This window comes from Electrophorus electricus, chromosome 10, assembly GCF_041902795.1.
Source record: "Electrophorus electricus isolate QZ-2024a chromosome 10, ASM4190279v1, whole genome shotgun sequence".
NCBI classification, from domain to species: domain Eukaryota; kingdom Metazoa; phylum Chordata; class Actinopteri; order Gymnotiformes; family Gymnotidae; genus Electrophorus; species Electrophorus electricus.
The window spans coordinates 21,342,662-21,357,341 of record NC_137506.1 but is presented as its reverse complement, the minus strand read 5'-3'; the positions used below and the strand labels follow the sequence as shown (position 1 = coordinate 21,357,341).

Below are 14,680 nucleotides of genomic sequence, written 5' to 3'. Positions count from 1 at the left end.
ATCGGAGTATCTCTTCATCTTATCAACAGGTTAATAATGAGAATAAATGTTACAAAGTTAGAGTAATAACTACTCTGCTAAGGGAAAATGTGTTTTATGTCCATCTGTAATTTCGGCAAGGAGGCAGACTTTCCATTGTATATTATTTAGTGTGTCGCTGCTAGCACGAGCAGATATTTGAGAAGGGTGAGATGAGTGCTGTGTTGGTAAACAAACAATCCTACCTAACTTATACAGAAGATCTGATGAACATGGCTTTAATATGAAACCTTTTTTTCAAATGATAGATAAGTTTGCCACAACTAACTTTACTAAGCCAATGAATTTTATTCATCCAATAAGGACAAATAGTTGAGTTGTTTATGACTATAAAACATCTTAAATCTTGTATGATTATTTAAATGGTAATTAAAGCATTCCATTAATGTAATGTCCCTCTTTAACACAAATGTCCTATTGAAGACTTTTATGAACTGTACTACTGTCCTATGGGCAAACATAGGTTAAGCAGTTTAATTGATCGAAGATTATTTTAATATAAAAGAAGCTATGCATAAAATATGTATTTTTATACGACAATAATATACAAGACACTGTTACATGAAATGATTATGTGTTTGTGGAATGTGAGAATATAGTTTCCCTCAACTATCCACCATTCTTCCTTGAAAACACTGAAGTATAATCACTTCTGAAGCATGTTTACACAACCACAACTTACACAATTTTAAATTCACTTTGTATACAAAACCCTATATACTTGTTTACCTTCTTATTTGGATATTTATCCCTATTGTTACTATATACATACTATAAAATATATATTTTTGTGTTCTTGCCCTGTGCCTTGTGTATTTATTCCATAGGTGTCATTTATGTCAGTGGCCCCATGTTCTGTCAGTGGTATAGTCCGGAGCAGTTTTCATCATACTTAAGCAAATTCCTATACCTGACAAGTACTTGCAGATAAAAGTAGTTCTAAGTAATAGGTATCTAATATCATTTGTTAAACTTTAGGGGAGGACACCTTTGGATCTTGTGACTAACCCTGGATGTTTTGTCCTAAACCTAATGTTTTCCTAGAAATGCTTGTTTGATACTGTGTGTTTCTGTGAAAAATATCCAATAAGCACACCATAGATATCAAGATGTGTGGTGTCACCAATTATTACACGGTCACACTGGATCATCATGTAGTCATTTATTTTCAAAAGGCACTCACTGCTTTTGATGCACTGCTTATAAAACAGCTCTTGAAATCGCATGTTATTTATTTAGTGTTATTAGCATTTTAGTAGTAGGCATTTAAACTCATTTACAGCAGTAGGATCATCAGTTAAATAAAAAACGTTTATCACTTCAAATCCCCTAATGATAACTGGTTATAAGTGCCACCAAATGACATAAACAGGACTGTGTGTACACAATTAGTTACTGAGTTATTTCAAATCCTCAAAGAGAAGTAGAAAGTGTTTGTCCTTGCATCACCAAACAATGATCAGCAGCATGCCCATTATCAGGGTAAGGATTTTATTATTTTTGTTTTGTTTAAGTAAGTTTGTATGATTATAATTTCTGATGCTGGAAGACATTATTGTTTAAGCACTAAAAGAGATCAGATGTTGGTTGTGTAATAATGGGGATTAAAATGTGATCTAAACTACGAAAGTAGTTTAGTCTTTTTTCTGAATTCAAAAGTTTCAGCAAATCCGACTGGACCTAGGGATCTACTACCACTCTTGGATTCAGCAGGTGCGACATACTGACAGACCTGCCAACACACCCTCAGTTGCCCAATTTTTAGGATTGGTTTGTGATAATTATTTTTATAAATACTGGTCTTGCTAATTATTATAATATTGATTAATCAACAAGAATGGAGCATATATATTTGAATATTATGTTTTCATTCTTCAGAATGTTAAATTAATTGATGGCACGCAGTTAGTGTGTTGATGAGTAAACCACATGTGCACATTCAATTTTTGAATGACATCTGTGCTTAAAACTAGCTTGTACTAAAGTCTGTGACATGGACTATGTAAACTTACATCCTAGATATGTCTAGATGCAAAGTGACTGCGCCTCACAGCAGCCGTTTCTCTCAAAGTAGCCATTGGTAAATGGTTGCTCAAACGTCTTAGATTCACACCCTCTTTCACATGGATACATATGGCTATATCAGGAGTCTCTGGCACCAAAATGGTAAATATTTCACACAATGCAAAAAACATAACATGCTTCATACTTAAGTACCTTCAGGAGGCAATTCCATGACCTCTGATAGCTCACATTTTTTGGCAACCAACATGTAACTTCTGTTTGGGAATAGTGGATTTTAACTAATATTCCCCATAATGAGTCAAGCCATAGCATACATAACAGAAAGGCACATTCTGTGGCTTTAATGAAAAACTTGCCTCGCCATGTCAAAGGCCTGCCTATGGCTGGTGTTCTTGCTGTGCCAGCATTTTGTCACACTCCCTCTCTTTGGCCTGAGCTGGCACAAAACCATTCTGCTGCTTGGGCAACTCAGTGTATGAACTGGCATAGAGACTGGTGTCGCCCTCTTTCTCCACCTCCTCCTGTGCACCCTCATCTTCGCCAGCCTCCCGCCTCTCCTCTGCCAGGGTGGTGTTGCTGCTGTTGGTGCTGAGCGGCTCGCAGGCACGTACTCGGAGAGTGTCATCCATGGTGGCAGCGGTGCGCGGCTCACGGCTCCGGTGCCGTTTGGCTAACTTGGTGAGGGAGCCAAAGCGGCCAACAATGCTTTCCTCCGAGGAGGCTTGTGGGCCAGCGGACCTCTCATAGAGCTCGCCCTTCACGCGTAATCCAGAGAGCCTGCCGTCAATGCTCTCCTGTGAGGGTGTCTTAAAGCGTCCCCTGTCGAAGCTGGCGAACACAGCCTTCTTTTCAGGAGAGAGCATGTCAAGGGAATGGGCACGCTGCTCTAGACCCAGGCGCCTGCGCTCCATGCTGCGGATGGTGGCGGCCCGTTGTAGCTTGTCGTGAAGCTCCACACTCAGGCGCCGCCGCGTCTCTCTCAGCTCCGCCCGCACGTTGGCTTTCCACTCAGCAGCATGGGCCTTGAACTCCCCTACCTGAGCCACATGCACACAGCCAGTTACTCTGGTGAGCAGAACAATATGCCCCTGCATGCCAAACTAGTCATCAGTCACATCTTGGCTGATTGGGCAAACCTTATGACCATATGATTTTTTGATATGAATTAGATTTTGCAAAGATGGTTAATGTTTAACCTCTTCAAAATACACAAAGAATATTGAAATGCTGCCACATAAAGTAAGGATGAGTGAAAAAAGGACAAAGCAATGACTTTCATGCCATACCTCCTCTTTAGTCTTCTTGGAAAGCACTCTTAGCCAGTCTCCAATCATGGTCAGAACAGCAGCAAAATATGCCAGACCCACTAAGATCCAGAACCAAACTAGTGGTTTGTACCATTTCATGTATTCAATCCTTCTGTCCCCACCTGTTGATAAATGTCCAATTATAATTAATCTATTTCAGTACATTTTATAATTTTAGTACATTTTCAGCTAAGGGACCACTAGATCAATAGATTTTCATTCATTAAATGCTTAAACTAATGTATGCCATTTGCAAAGAAGACTATTGTTATTAAATATGAAAAGGGCAAATACTCCATCCATCATATTCTGGAACATATTCACCATTACTTAATTATAATGATCAAAACATCACCATCCTGCCTTTTGATGTGTCGCGCTCAGAATTAGTTTACTCTTACTATAACCTCTATAGGCCATTCATCTGGCACTCACAATATGTTATTGCACTTTGTTACTATTATATGTTATTGCCCTTTGTTTTGTCTGCTGTCATTACTATTTTATGTTATTACCCATTGTCTGCTGTTATTTTGGATGTTGTACTTCAAAATGAAATGGCTTTTCTTCATGTTGCATACATACTGGAAAAGCCTTTTTCCCATTGAATAAATTCAGTACCGCATTGTAAAATATCTTTACCTGCCACATAATCCCCTATACCAACAGTTGTGAGAGTAATAACAACAAAGTAGATGGCCTCCAGTGTTGTCCAGCCTTCAATGTGTTTGAAGATGACAGCTGGGACGGTGACGAAGACAACACAGCCCGCCAGGATGAAGAGGATTGTTGAGGTGACTCGAATTTTGGTCTGACTAATCTCTCTATGCTTCTGCTACAGACAGAAACAGACAAAATATCTGATTTATGCCCAACATACCAAGAAAAAAAACTAAATAAATCTATAGCATAATGGTAAGTTAACTTTAGGTTGCTATCATAGTAGTGAAACCGGTGAGATTGTCATAAAAATGCTCAGCCTAAACATGATTTACATTAGTCGAATATAATTCAAGGGAATCCAAAAAAGAAACTTACCTTGAAAACTTGCTCAACCTTTAATATACTCTTAACAAAAATGGTGCCCAGCTGATCACCAATGCCAGCCAGCAGAAACCCAAACAAAGGAATGCCAAATATGGCATACAGGATGCAGAAGATTTTGCCACCCTCTGTGCTGGGAGCAATGTTCCCATAACCTGCCAAATGTGGGTGTAGAAAAAGTAAGAAGTGTTTTAAATATTCACTGTGCAATTCAGCAGCAATTAATCCACTCAATTTAAATGACATTGTCACGGGAGGGAAAATTGCTAGGCTGCAAGGAGAAACCATGGCAGTAATTACAGGTCACTGAGGAGAAAATTACACAAGAACTGGTCTATGGGAGCACAGCTGAATTTTCAGCCATGTAACATGTACCAGCTGAAAAGAGCCATGTCAGATATCAACAAAAAATCCCAACAATTCAGTGAAGGCAACACAGTGCCTATAATATATTCTCTGCCTGGAGAGTATTCTCACATTTGTTCATCAACTTTCTAGGAGCTAATATTACACTTCATGCCTGAAGCAAGAAAATGGCATTTTAAACTGCTACAACAATCAAAACAAAGCAATGCTGTGTGCCTGCTAGTTATGATATAATGGTGTGATAATTTTGATCAGATACACAGGAGAATATATTAGGAGAGGAGTCATAGTGAGAACAGGCATGCATTAAAATTCTTAATTTGATTATTTCAATCATTTGTTGTATTCATTATCTGCAAGCAAAGACAAATAGGACACTCTCCAACACCATGCTAGCCCAAGAAACAAACACCATACTAGCGAAAGAAATATCACTGCTTTTGCATATGAGGTCACTTAGGAGAACAAAAATAAAGTGCTTCTATGTAGATTTTGCTTTTCCTCAATGACTCAGTTAAGAACACTCAGATTTAAAAATGACTTTTCCATTCTTTGCATGTTAGAGGACAGGGGCACATGGTAGTAAATCTCATTATGGGTTGTGTCAGATCTTCACTGAGAGTTTTACCTATTGTAGTAATGACAGTTCCAGCAAAGAAAAAGGCACTACCCAGGTCCCAGTGACTGGAATTATAGGACGTGTCTCCAATAGGACTGACCCCAGCACTGACTGCATCTACTGCATGCTAAGGAAAGAGAAAAATACAACATAAATGGACAGTTAAGACAAACACAAATTGGATCAACACAGAAAAATCACCAGCTTTGTTATTTATCTGGTGACAAGATAATCTGCATATTTGGTCACTTTATATCTACAAAATCACACAATAAATTGATGTCCACTTAAGTCAATAAAGCCAACTGAAACATTCAGTACTTAATACTGTGGAGGATGCCAACTAGTAACACTACCAGAGGACATAAGAGGAAGATGGGGGGATACAGCAGACATATGCCACCACCTACTCTTTTTCCAGTCTCAGTGACACTATGAGAATAGCTGGATCCACCCTGCTTAGCAGGCATGCAGGTCTTAATTACTGAGTAAACATGCGATACTCCATGACCTAATATGGCCATCTGATCATTTTGGACCTTTCAAGAATACTATGTCCTATATCCATGCCGTTACATTTATTAAGTAATTGTTTAATGTTGTTGAAGTAAAAAGAAGACAGGCAGACAATATATATTGATCTTATTTGTATATTTTTGCTACACTCCTATAGAAAATGTAAGCCCTAAGGCTTTGAGTCAGCATGTTTTATTGATTATGTTTATGGCAGTTGTGGCTTGGTAATTGTTCTCTCTGTTTCACCTTACAGATTTCTTTTAGGCAAAAGTTCTCTCAAGGGTTAAGGTAAAACTGAGCACCATCTGAATGTGGAAGGGGATCCCACACATTGTTGAACTCACTTAACAATCAACAACACATTTATTCATGTCAGGACTACATGACCACCCCAATACATGCGCCATATTGTACTACTTAACAGTAGTGTTATTAAATTCAATAAAACCTTCAACACATAATCTTAGTGATTTTTAGAAATATGCTTAGCACATGACATGGTGAAAAGTGCTTTCATTTCCACTAGGTGATTAAGAAGTAATTAAGAAAGCCAAGCCTACAAAGGGCTTTTCAATGAAATATTAACAAAATTATAATAAAAAAGACACTGCAAATTAAAGCATACTAAAACTCCATTAAACAGACAAAAAAGATAAACACCATAAAAATAGACATGACAAAATATTAAGAACACTACATTGCAGTTTATAAATGCTGAAGCATAAAAATGGATTATATGATTCTGGTCATATAATCAGAAAGTCCAATATCAAGGGGAAGACATCCAAAATACCTGGAATTGTCAGGACATCAAAAACCTGACAATAATATAGAGAGCTAAGAATTCACAAGTATATTCAGGTGCTTCACCATGTAAAGCAAATAAGCAACAATAACATAATAGAAATTTTAAATTTCACTGTCAGCCAGTGGCCAGAGCAAAGCACTGAACTAATGAACTGAAAGCAAGCCAGGGCTTCTTGACCAAGGCAAGGAAACAAGGCATAATGCAAGCAAATGCTTGAATTGTCCTTTCTGTTAAAGCACATTTAATTTTAGAAATATTCCTTATCTATAAATAAACATTACTGAATAAAAATAACTAAGAATTAAAAATAAATAAATAAATAAATAAAATGCCCAAATTTATAGAAAAGGACTTAATGGTGATCAATTAGAACCTACGTTTTGTCTTTAGTAATAGGTAAGACACCCAGTCCTTATGACTACAATACATTCAGTTAGATTAGGACACTGTGATCACCAGTATCAAAGGCTGCACTAAGATCAAACCAAACAATACCTCCCTAGAGTCAGCATTCATTAGAATGTCATTTAAAATGTTCTAAAGAGCTGTCTGGTGATATTAATTGGGTGATATTTGTTGAGATTGAAGCTTTTTTCTATCTCCAGTGCATTCAAAAAGTAATTAGAGACAGCTTTCTGCAAAATCTTTGAGGTCTAAAATAGAACCAATCAAGTCAGGTTCCTTAAAAGGAGGCAGAACAACAGCCACTTTAAAAAATTGTGATCACATCCCAAAATGAGATGAATTCACAACTGTTGTAAAGGACCAACTGCATCTAAAACCTTAAGAAAATATGGAGACAGGTCATCATAAGTACTAGGAGATGGTTGCAAATACCCCACAGTCTCCATTAGCTTCTCCAAGGAAATGAGAGTAAAAGGAATAACCTTCATTCATGTAGAGGGAAATATTAGCCTTAATATCAGTTATTTATGTTGTCTATACTTCACAACTGTTCACTCTCAATATTGGAGAAAGTTTTACTTAATAATGTTACATGAGAGTCAATAGTAGAAAATAAAAACCCTAGGTTTTGCTTATCAGCAGTGAATAAATCATTAAAATATGCAGGTGACATTTAGAGAGAAGGAGTGATGCATGAGTGAGAGTAAACAAAATGGATTTTAATAGAAATGGCAACAAAGGAGCAAACTGAGGGCAAAATGAAACAGGAAAGAAAAAGCTAAGAAAATGGTAAACAAAGGCAAGGGTCTTGTAGTCTTGTAGTTTATAGTCTTGCAGACTAGAGAAGGTCAGTGAAAAGCGCTGGCTGGAGGATCCTGTTGGCTTAAGTGGGGATGCAGGAATGAGCTGCAGGTGTGTGTGATAATTAATAAATATTGTTTGTTAAAAGAATATTGACTGTGAACGTAGAAGTGGCTGTGTATTGTGATTGGTGGAGGCACTGGTGATTGTCGGGCTGGAGATGTCTGATTGGCTGGAGGAGGGTGAATAGGTGAAAGGCTGTGTGTTTGGCTGGGTGTGACCTAGATCGTGACAATAAAGCTCTTGCAATCCTAACCCTATTATTATACAAAACTAACAAATCCTTCAGATGATGAACCTGAAGCTAAGTTTGGTTCAGCTTTCTCACTGCTAGCCTACATGTTCTTTTCAAAAGCAATAGGTTGATGCAGTGGCTAATGGTTTAAACCTGTTCTTATAAGGAGCAACATTATTTAGTATGGATAAGCATAAATTACTTAAACAGCCAAATCATTAACATTAGCCACAACCTGACAAAATCTTTGAAGACAAATCACTCAAAAATAGTTGTGGAGTCAGCAGCTGAATTCGCATAAAAAAATTTTTTTTAGAAGTGAAAGCATAAGAGATGTTTAGAGTTAACACCTTTGGATTCAAAAACAGGCTATAAAATAATACTTTTGTGGTCAGAAATATATATCTTCCAGACACTTAGGACCTCAAAAAACTCTAAAGATTCAACAACTACATGGTTTGGGAGATTGGTAAAAAAAAAAATATATATATATATATATATATATATATATATATATATAAATAATTCTAAAAATTTGAAATAATAATAATAAGATATATCACCGAAGGCAATTTGAAGATATACATTTCAAATTTTGTGAATTTGCACCAAAAAAAAACAAAAAAAAAAAAAACGGGAATTGTGAACGGTCTTAAGAAAACAGCAGCAATATCTGCACCTCAAACAGCCAGCCATGGGCAATAAAGGTTGTATACTTCAGCGGGCACTACACATCATCAAATTCTGAGCGCACTGCTGCCTAATATAGGATTGTTTATGATTATGTTCTTTATTATTATTATTGTTGTTGTTGTTGTTTAGTGATTATGTTCTATATTAAAACAGTATTCTACATAGCCTAACAATCAGGACAACCTACAAACTTCAGTGCCAAATTCCAGCATTTTTCAGGACACACAGGACAGAAACAAAAGGGGAATAAGAACTTGTATTGGATCACAATAAAAAGGGCTTCAGACAACTGTGAGCAGAGAACAGAACATGAACTACAACTTGATGTAAATAGAATAAGGTAGTGAGAGAAAAGCAGCATACAGCTAAACACCAGCCTGTGATTGAAAATGCATTCCCCTCTCTGAGTCATCTCTTCACTGTCTGCCAGGCCCAGGTAAGGAGCCAGCAGCATGCTGGCAAGAAAGAAGGGAGGCGGGAGATGCTGAGTCACTGCTCACGGCCCCCTCCCCCGCGGGGCGTTCTTTAAACCAACGCCCCCGCAAAGCAACAAGCGGCACCACAACACTGCATCTATCAAGTTGGTCTCACACACCAGGATGGGGAGAAGGCAATATGAGCAACGTGACAACACATCAAATGTAGGAGATTCCAAGACCGTTGGATAGGGTTTTGGTTTTTTGGGGTTTTTTTTTTTTTTTTTTTGAGACCACTTATTCCGTAGGCCATTTTCTTAGCATGCTGACACTTAACAAACAGCTGTTGACAAAAACATGAAGTTTGTTCCGAAACCAGTCAGAGGCTGTGGTGCAGTATGGGTGATCTTAGTTTGACTTGATATGATTTGTTGCTATGGAAACTGTGATGCATCATCTATTTGTAGTCTTACAACATTTAGCTGTGACTTACAGAAAGACAGAGCAGTCCTGCTCTTGCTAAGCTCTGGTTCCAGTGGACAATACACAAGAAATAATTAATTTCACGAAGTCCAGTCACTGTAATACTATGCTAAAGAGTTATTGCCCCACTTTGTAAATAGCCCATTGTCAATGGCATGAGTACATGTAATATGAGTTTGGGGGTGGTCAACAGGTCCTTAGATAATGAAGAATCACTTCTAAAAATAATAGACCAATATTAAAACTGTATCAGGATCTGGTACTACTTGGAGCCCATTTCAAGTGATGACCCAATGAATGTGGTACCAATAGCATGATGAGCGTGGGATATCTTTGGCAAACTATTCCAACTGCTCCAACTGCTTCCTATGTCCAGCTGCTTCCTGATCGAACCCTGAAAACTCATATGCACAAACGTGCACCATGTGAAATATTTTTTCAATACAAAGAAATATTGGACAGCGAATACACGCGATCATTTTCAGCAGCAATTCATTATGAGCTAAATTCTAAGTGTTTATAGGTTTATAATTTCACTATCAAGAAGTTAAATTTTGTAGTGGGAAACATCAGATGGAAGCAATATGCTTATGTGATTGTTTATTAAATTTGAATGAGAGCTTCAAAAATCCTTATTTTGTCTCACAATAATTTGTATTAGAGGATAAGAAAAACTCCCTCAATAAAACTAATTCAAATAAAGTTGTCAGTTACCTCTAAGATCTTATTATCTTAATGAAGAACTGAGGAAATGAAGAATCAAAAGGCTAACTTTGGGATCTACAATGTTGTGATTAGCTAAGGTTTTTATCCTGTTGCCAGGAAAGCACAAGTTAGACAGCAAATCATAGACAGGGGCTCAAGACAGCATATATATATATATATATATATATATATATATATATATATATATATATATATATATATATATATATATATATATATATATATATATATATACAGAAATTTGGCATTTGGTGCTCTTCAAACAAAATCAGCTGACATTGCATGAGCAGCAGGTTAAAAATAGGTGCTGACTCCACATGTCTTGGAGGGAGCATTTATTTGCCATGATAGATGTACTGTATTATGGGAATCTTAGCTAGCATATAGGAATTGGCAACAGTTATGTAAGATGAAAATTGGTTAAAAAAACAGGCAACACATATATGATGGTTTTACATATAACTATCCTAATTGATGCTACCATACAGAAAACATACAGAGTAAAGCAGATTAGAGTTTTGCTTAGATACTTTTTTTTTTATCAAAAAGGGTTTTAAGACATATCAGACCTTGCTCTAACACATGCTGTTTGATATGGACTCAATGGCATATTACAAGAACTACTACCAATGAGCTCACCTTGATAAGGGCTTCAAGCTCTGCAGGTGACACACAAGGGTTCCTCTGTAGAAACAGGGCCTTTTCCTGGGTGATGGTGTTCTTTTGGTCATTCTCGAAGGGTTGCTCCAGAGCCTGGAACGCCAGTCCTCCCCCCACCAGGTAGGTTACCACCACCACAAACACGGCCAGCACTGTCTTCCATTTCATGACAGAGTGCAGCGCCGAGCCATCCACACCAGTGTCCATGCTGGCAACTATGCTTGCCGAGCGGGAGGAGACGGAGAGCCGTGGGAGAGGGCAGTGCTCGTTCCCTTTGAGCTCACAGCCCATGGGGTTCTGCATGGCGGTCACACTGGCTTGGACGAGGCTGCACTGTGCTGCACCTGCCTGCACCTTTTTAGGGGGCGCCATGTTTGTCTGAGCCACCACTAAAGAAAGGGAGAGGTAAGGAGATAGCATGATTTGGTCAACTTAAAAACAGAGATGCAGTAAAAAAAGAGGAAGTAACACTTTTATTTGCTTCATCCCAACCTTATTGTGGCAGTTCTGAAATGTAATCTACGTAAGAGAACAATGTGATTAAAGCTGCAAATAGCATTGCGCATAGCCCCCAAAATTTCTTTAATCCATTCTATTTTATACAACCATCAGTGTTCAGAGAGTCAACCAGTTCAGGTCTTAGCCAGTAATAAGAGTTAGCCAGTAAATAAAAGTTTCATTTTTGTTTTCTGGGTTGTACTATCTACAATATTGCATTGTGATTGTAGTCTCATTGTAGTTTTTTTATATTTATGTGACCCTTAAAAAGAGAGCGACTAACTGCTACTTCATAGGTCACTGGTTTCCAAATGAGATATATGGTAGGTATAATAGGATTCAAGAAAGAAACCAGAGTGGGTCACCTGAGGTTAGGGACAAAACAAAGGAGAGGCCTTTTTTAGATTCATATATGATGCACAACATCAAGCCTCCTGACCGATCTATGGGAATTGCTTCCCTTTTGAGTTTCATAAGGGGGTGGAGTCCAGACTGCCAGTGATGTAATGCTGAAGCCACAATATTAGCTAAGCAATCTCTCACTATCTTACAAGTGTCCAATGTACCATGAAACTCCTAATACATGACAGATAATACTATTCCAGTTTTTTATTATTAATGCAACTTGGGTTTAACGAGTTTTACCCATAGTGTCCAGTTTTTTAAAGCCCTGAAATCATTTTATATCCCAAAACCTTATTTTATTACATTTTCATACTTAATGTACTGTGTTTATGCATGCAATTGCTATGTAATGCTTTAATAAAGACAATCTGTACTCTATGCAGCTTTTTAGATAAATAATCGGTATAATATTGCTTAAACATCATAATGGACGATGAAACAGATATTTCCTAATGTCTCACTGAATCACTGAAATTTTCAAGCCACACAAGACCCAGATAAGTATTTGGTAATTGGTAATTGTTATTGTAAACCAATAATTGTACTTTAAGTATTTGCAGACTTGGTGAGCAATATTTATGTACTAAATGGCACTGTTTTCTGGCTGCTTCTATACTCTATTATTATTACATATTTACTGCAATAAATAAGTTACATGTGCAACTTTAAATAAATAATGCTTACACGACGTACCTACATTTTAACTGAATTTCATTTATCCATATATCCACTTAAAAGTGCCCTAAGTGCTGTTGTGAAGAGTATACATTTGTCAGGACAAATCCATCCTGCTGATGTACCAATAGGAATTCATTGACCAACAACTCGAATGTTTACTCGAAGGTCATTTTTAAACATTGTAATCTATAGTTAAGTACTGCAAAGGGTAATTAATTTGTATACGCAAATTGGTTGGTAACGGATAAACTACAGCAACCAAGAAACTGATTTGATACAGGTGAAGCAGTCAACTACACAGAAGAAAATAAACTATTATTATTTTCGTAGATAAACTAGATGGATCCAACCTTGCTCGGGGTCCCAGTTCACTTGTTTCCTTGGATTCTCAACTGGAAATTTCATCCTGATTCTTTCCCAAAGCGGGATTTTGATTAAAATCTTGGCGCATTGAAGAATTCTCTATTCAGATAGCGTTCCCTGTTCAGACAGCCTTCATTCCCATTTTATTTACTCGTTAGCTATCTTATGGCTTTTGAAAGGGTTAACGTATGAGTACGAGCGGATCGTATAAGCTGTAGTATTCTTTCGTCATGGGAGCGTGGTGCACGCCTTGCTTCAAACGCTTGGCAATATGCTGCCAGCGCTGTACAGGTACTTAATTTATGATAGCACAACCTATATAGCATATGGTATCAATAGTCAATTTATGAATAACGAGGAAAAAAATATTGCACACGATTCATTTTAATGGGTAAAGCCACTACAGCTTGCATCAGTTCTTTGCCCACTTTCCTTTGTTTCAAATCCAATTGGCCAGACCCGAATAAATATACAAATGGAAAGCGAAGTCACTGGGGAAAAGAAATAACTGTGGTAGAATTAAAGAGAAAAAAGGCCAAAAATTGTATGCTCAAAATATGCTTTAGCTCTACTTACTGGTTATGAGGTTGATCCTCGCGACGCCTTTTTTCTCTCAGTTGCATCTATGCCGGTAGACACGTGGGGGTTTAGACGTTGGAAAGATGCGAGTAAACCATTGCTTACGTAAGCATAATAATTACCAAGCACAGTAATTATCTTGATTAGAAATGTTACCAAATCTGTGATGCAGTCTGTTTTCTATACACAAATTTAGCAATGGATTCTGTTTTGAAAATCCTTTTTAGCCTAGAATTAAAATTTCTATAGCAAGCTGTATCTCTGATAGGCTTGTTATCCCAGTATGTTACTAGCTTTGTAAAATGCAAAAATAAAAACTTAGATGATGCTCAGTGAAAACTGAGCAACAGACACATCTATTTTCAGTAAAGCCTTTATGTCATATTTACTTTCTGCTGACTTTTTCTGAATTATGGTGTAAATGAACTTGATGATTCTCTGTTTCACCTTACAGATTTCATGTCAAGTTTTAAATTAGACTTTGGAATAGTGTATATTTTGAGCAGCAGAGAGAGTATAAATGGGTTAATGTGTGATGATTCTTCAAATCTGTGATGAAATCTGTGGGAGTATGGATCTCCTAGATACATCCCAACATCGCATTCAATTATGAATGAAATAGCGCTGTGCCACTCTCAGCATCTATTAATAATGATAAAGCATTTAAGAGTGTCTTAATGACCATAAGTGATTTTGCACATTAAATATTTAAATTGTCAAGAGCAAACATCCCAGGGATGCCTGCATAGTTTTCTGCATTGTCTTCAGTACAAATTACATTACAAATTACAGCCAAAAAAATGTTGTTGGTTCATCAACCACTTTATTAGAAACACTTACCTTTATGCACTGGGTAGGAGTACAGCTCTGCATTATGTAGGTGTACAGTTACAAATTGTAGTTGTTGCCTAGCACAGTGCACCGGCCATTCTCTTCCCAATATGTGCAAAACAT

General features: G+C 37.3%; 1 protein-coding gene across 2 annotated transcripts; it reads right to left on the bottom strand.

Moving 5' to 3' along the window:
- Positions 1-1,205: 1,205 nt before the first annotated feature.
- Positions 1,206-13,758, bottom strand: kcnk10b (potassium channel, subfamily K, member 10b). Of its 2 annotated transcripts, none has more exons than XM_027002443.3 (7): positions 13,724-13,758; positions 11,183-11,592; positions 5,410-5,527; positions 4,410-4,570; positions 4,014-4,206; positions 3,351-3,493; positions 1,206-3,101 (listed from the first exon to the last, which is right to left on the bottom strand). In XM_027002443.3, coding segments are annotated over exons 1-7 (1,686 nt in total). In that variant the 5' UTR covers positions 13,725-13,758; the 3' UTR covers positions 1,206-2,441. The 2 variants fall into 2 exon arrangements, with proteins under 2 accessions (XP_026858244.2, XP_026858243.2); XM_027002442.3 differs by lacking the exon at positions 13,724-13,758 and adding an exon at positions 13,135-13,271.
- Positions 13,759-14,680: the final 922 nt, after the last annotated feature.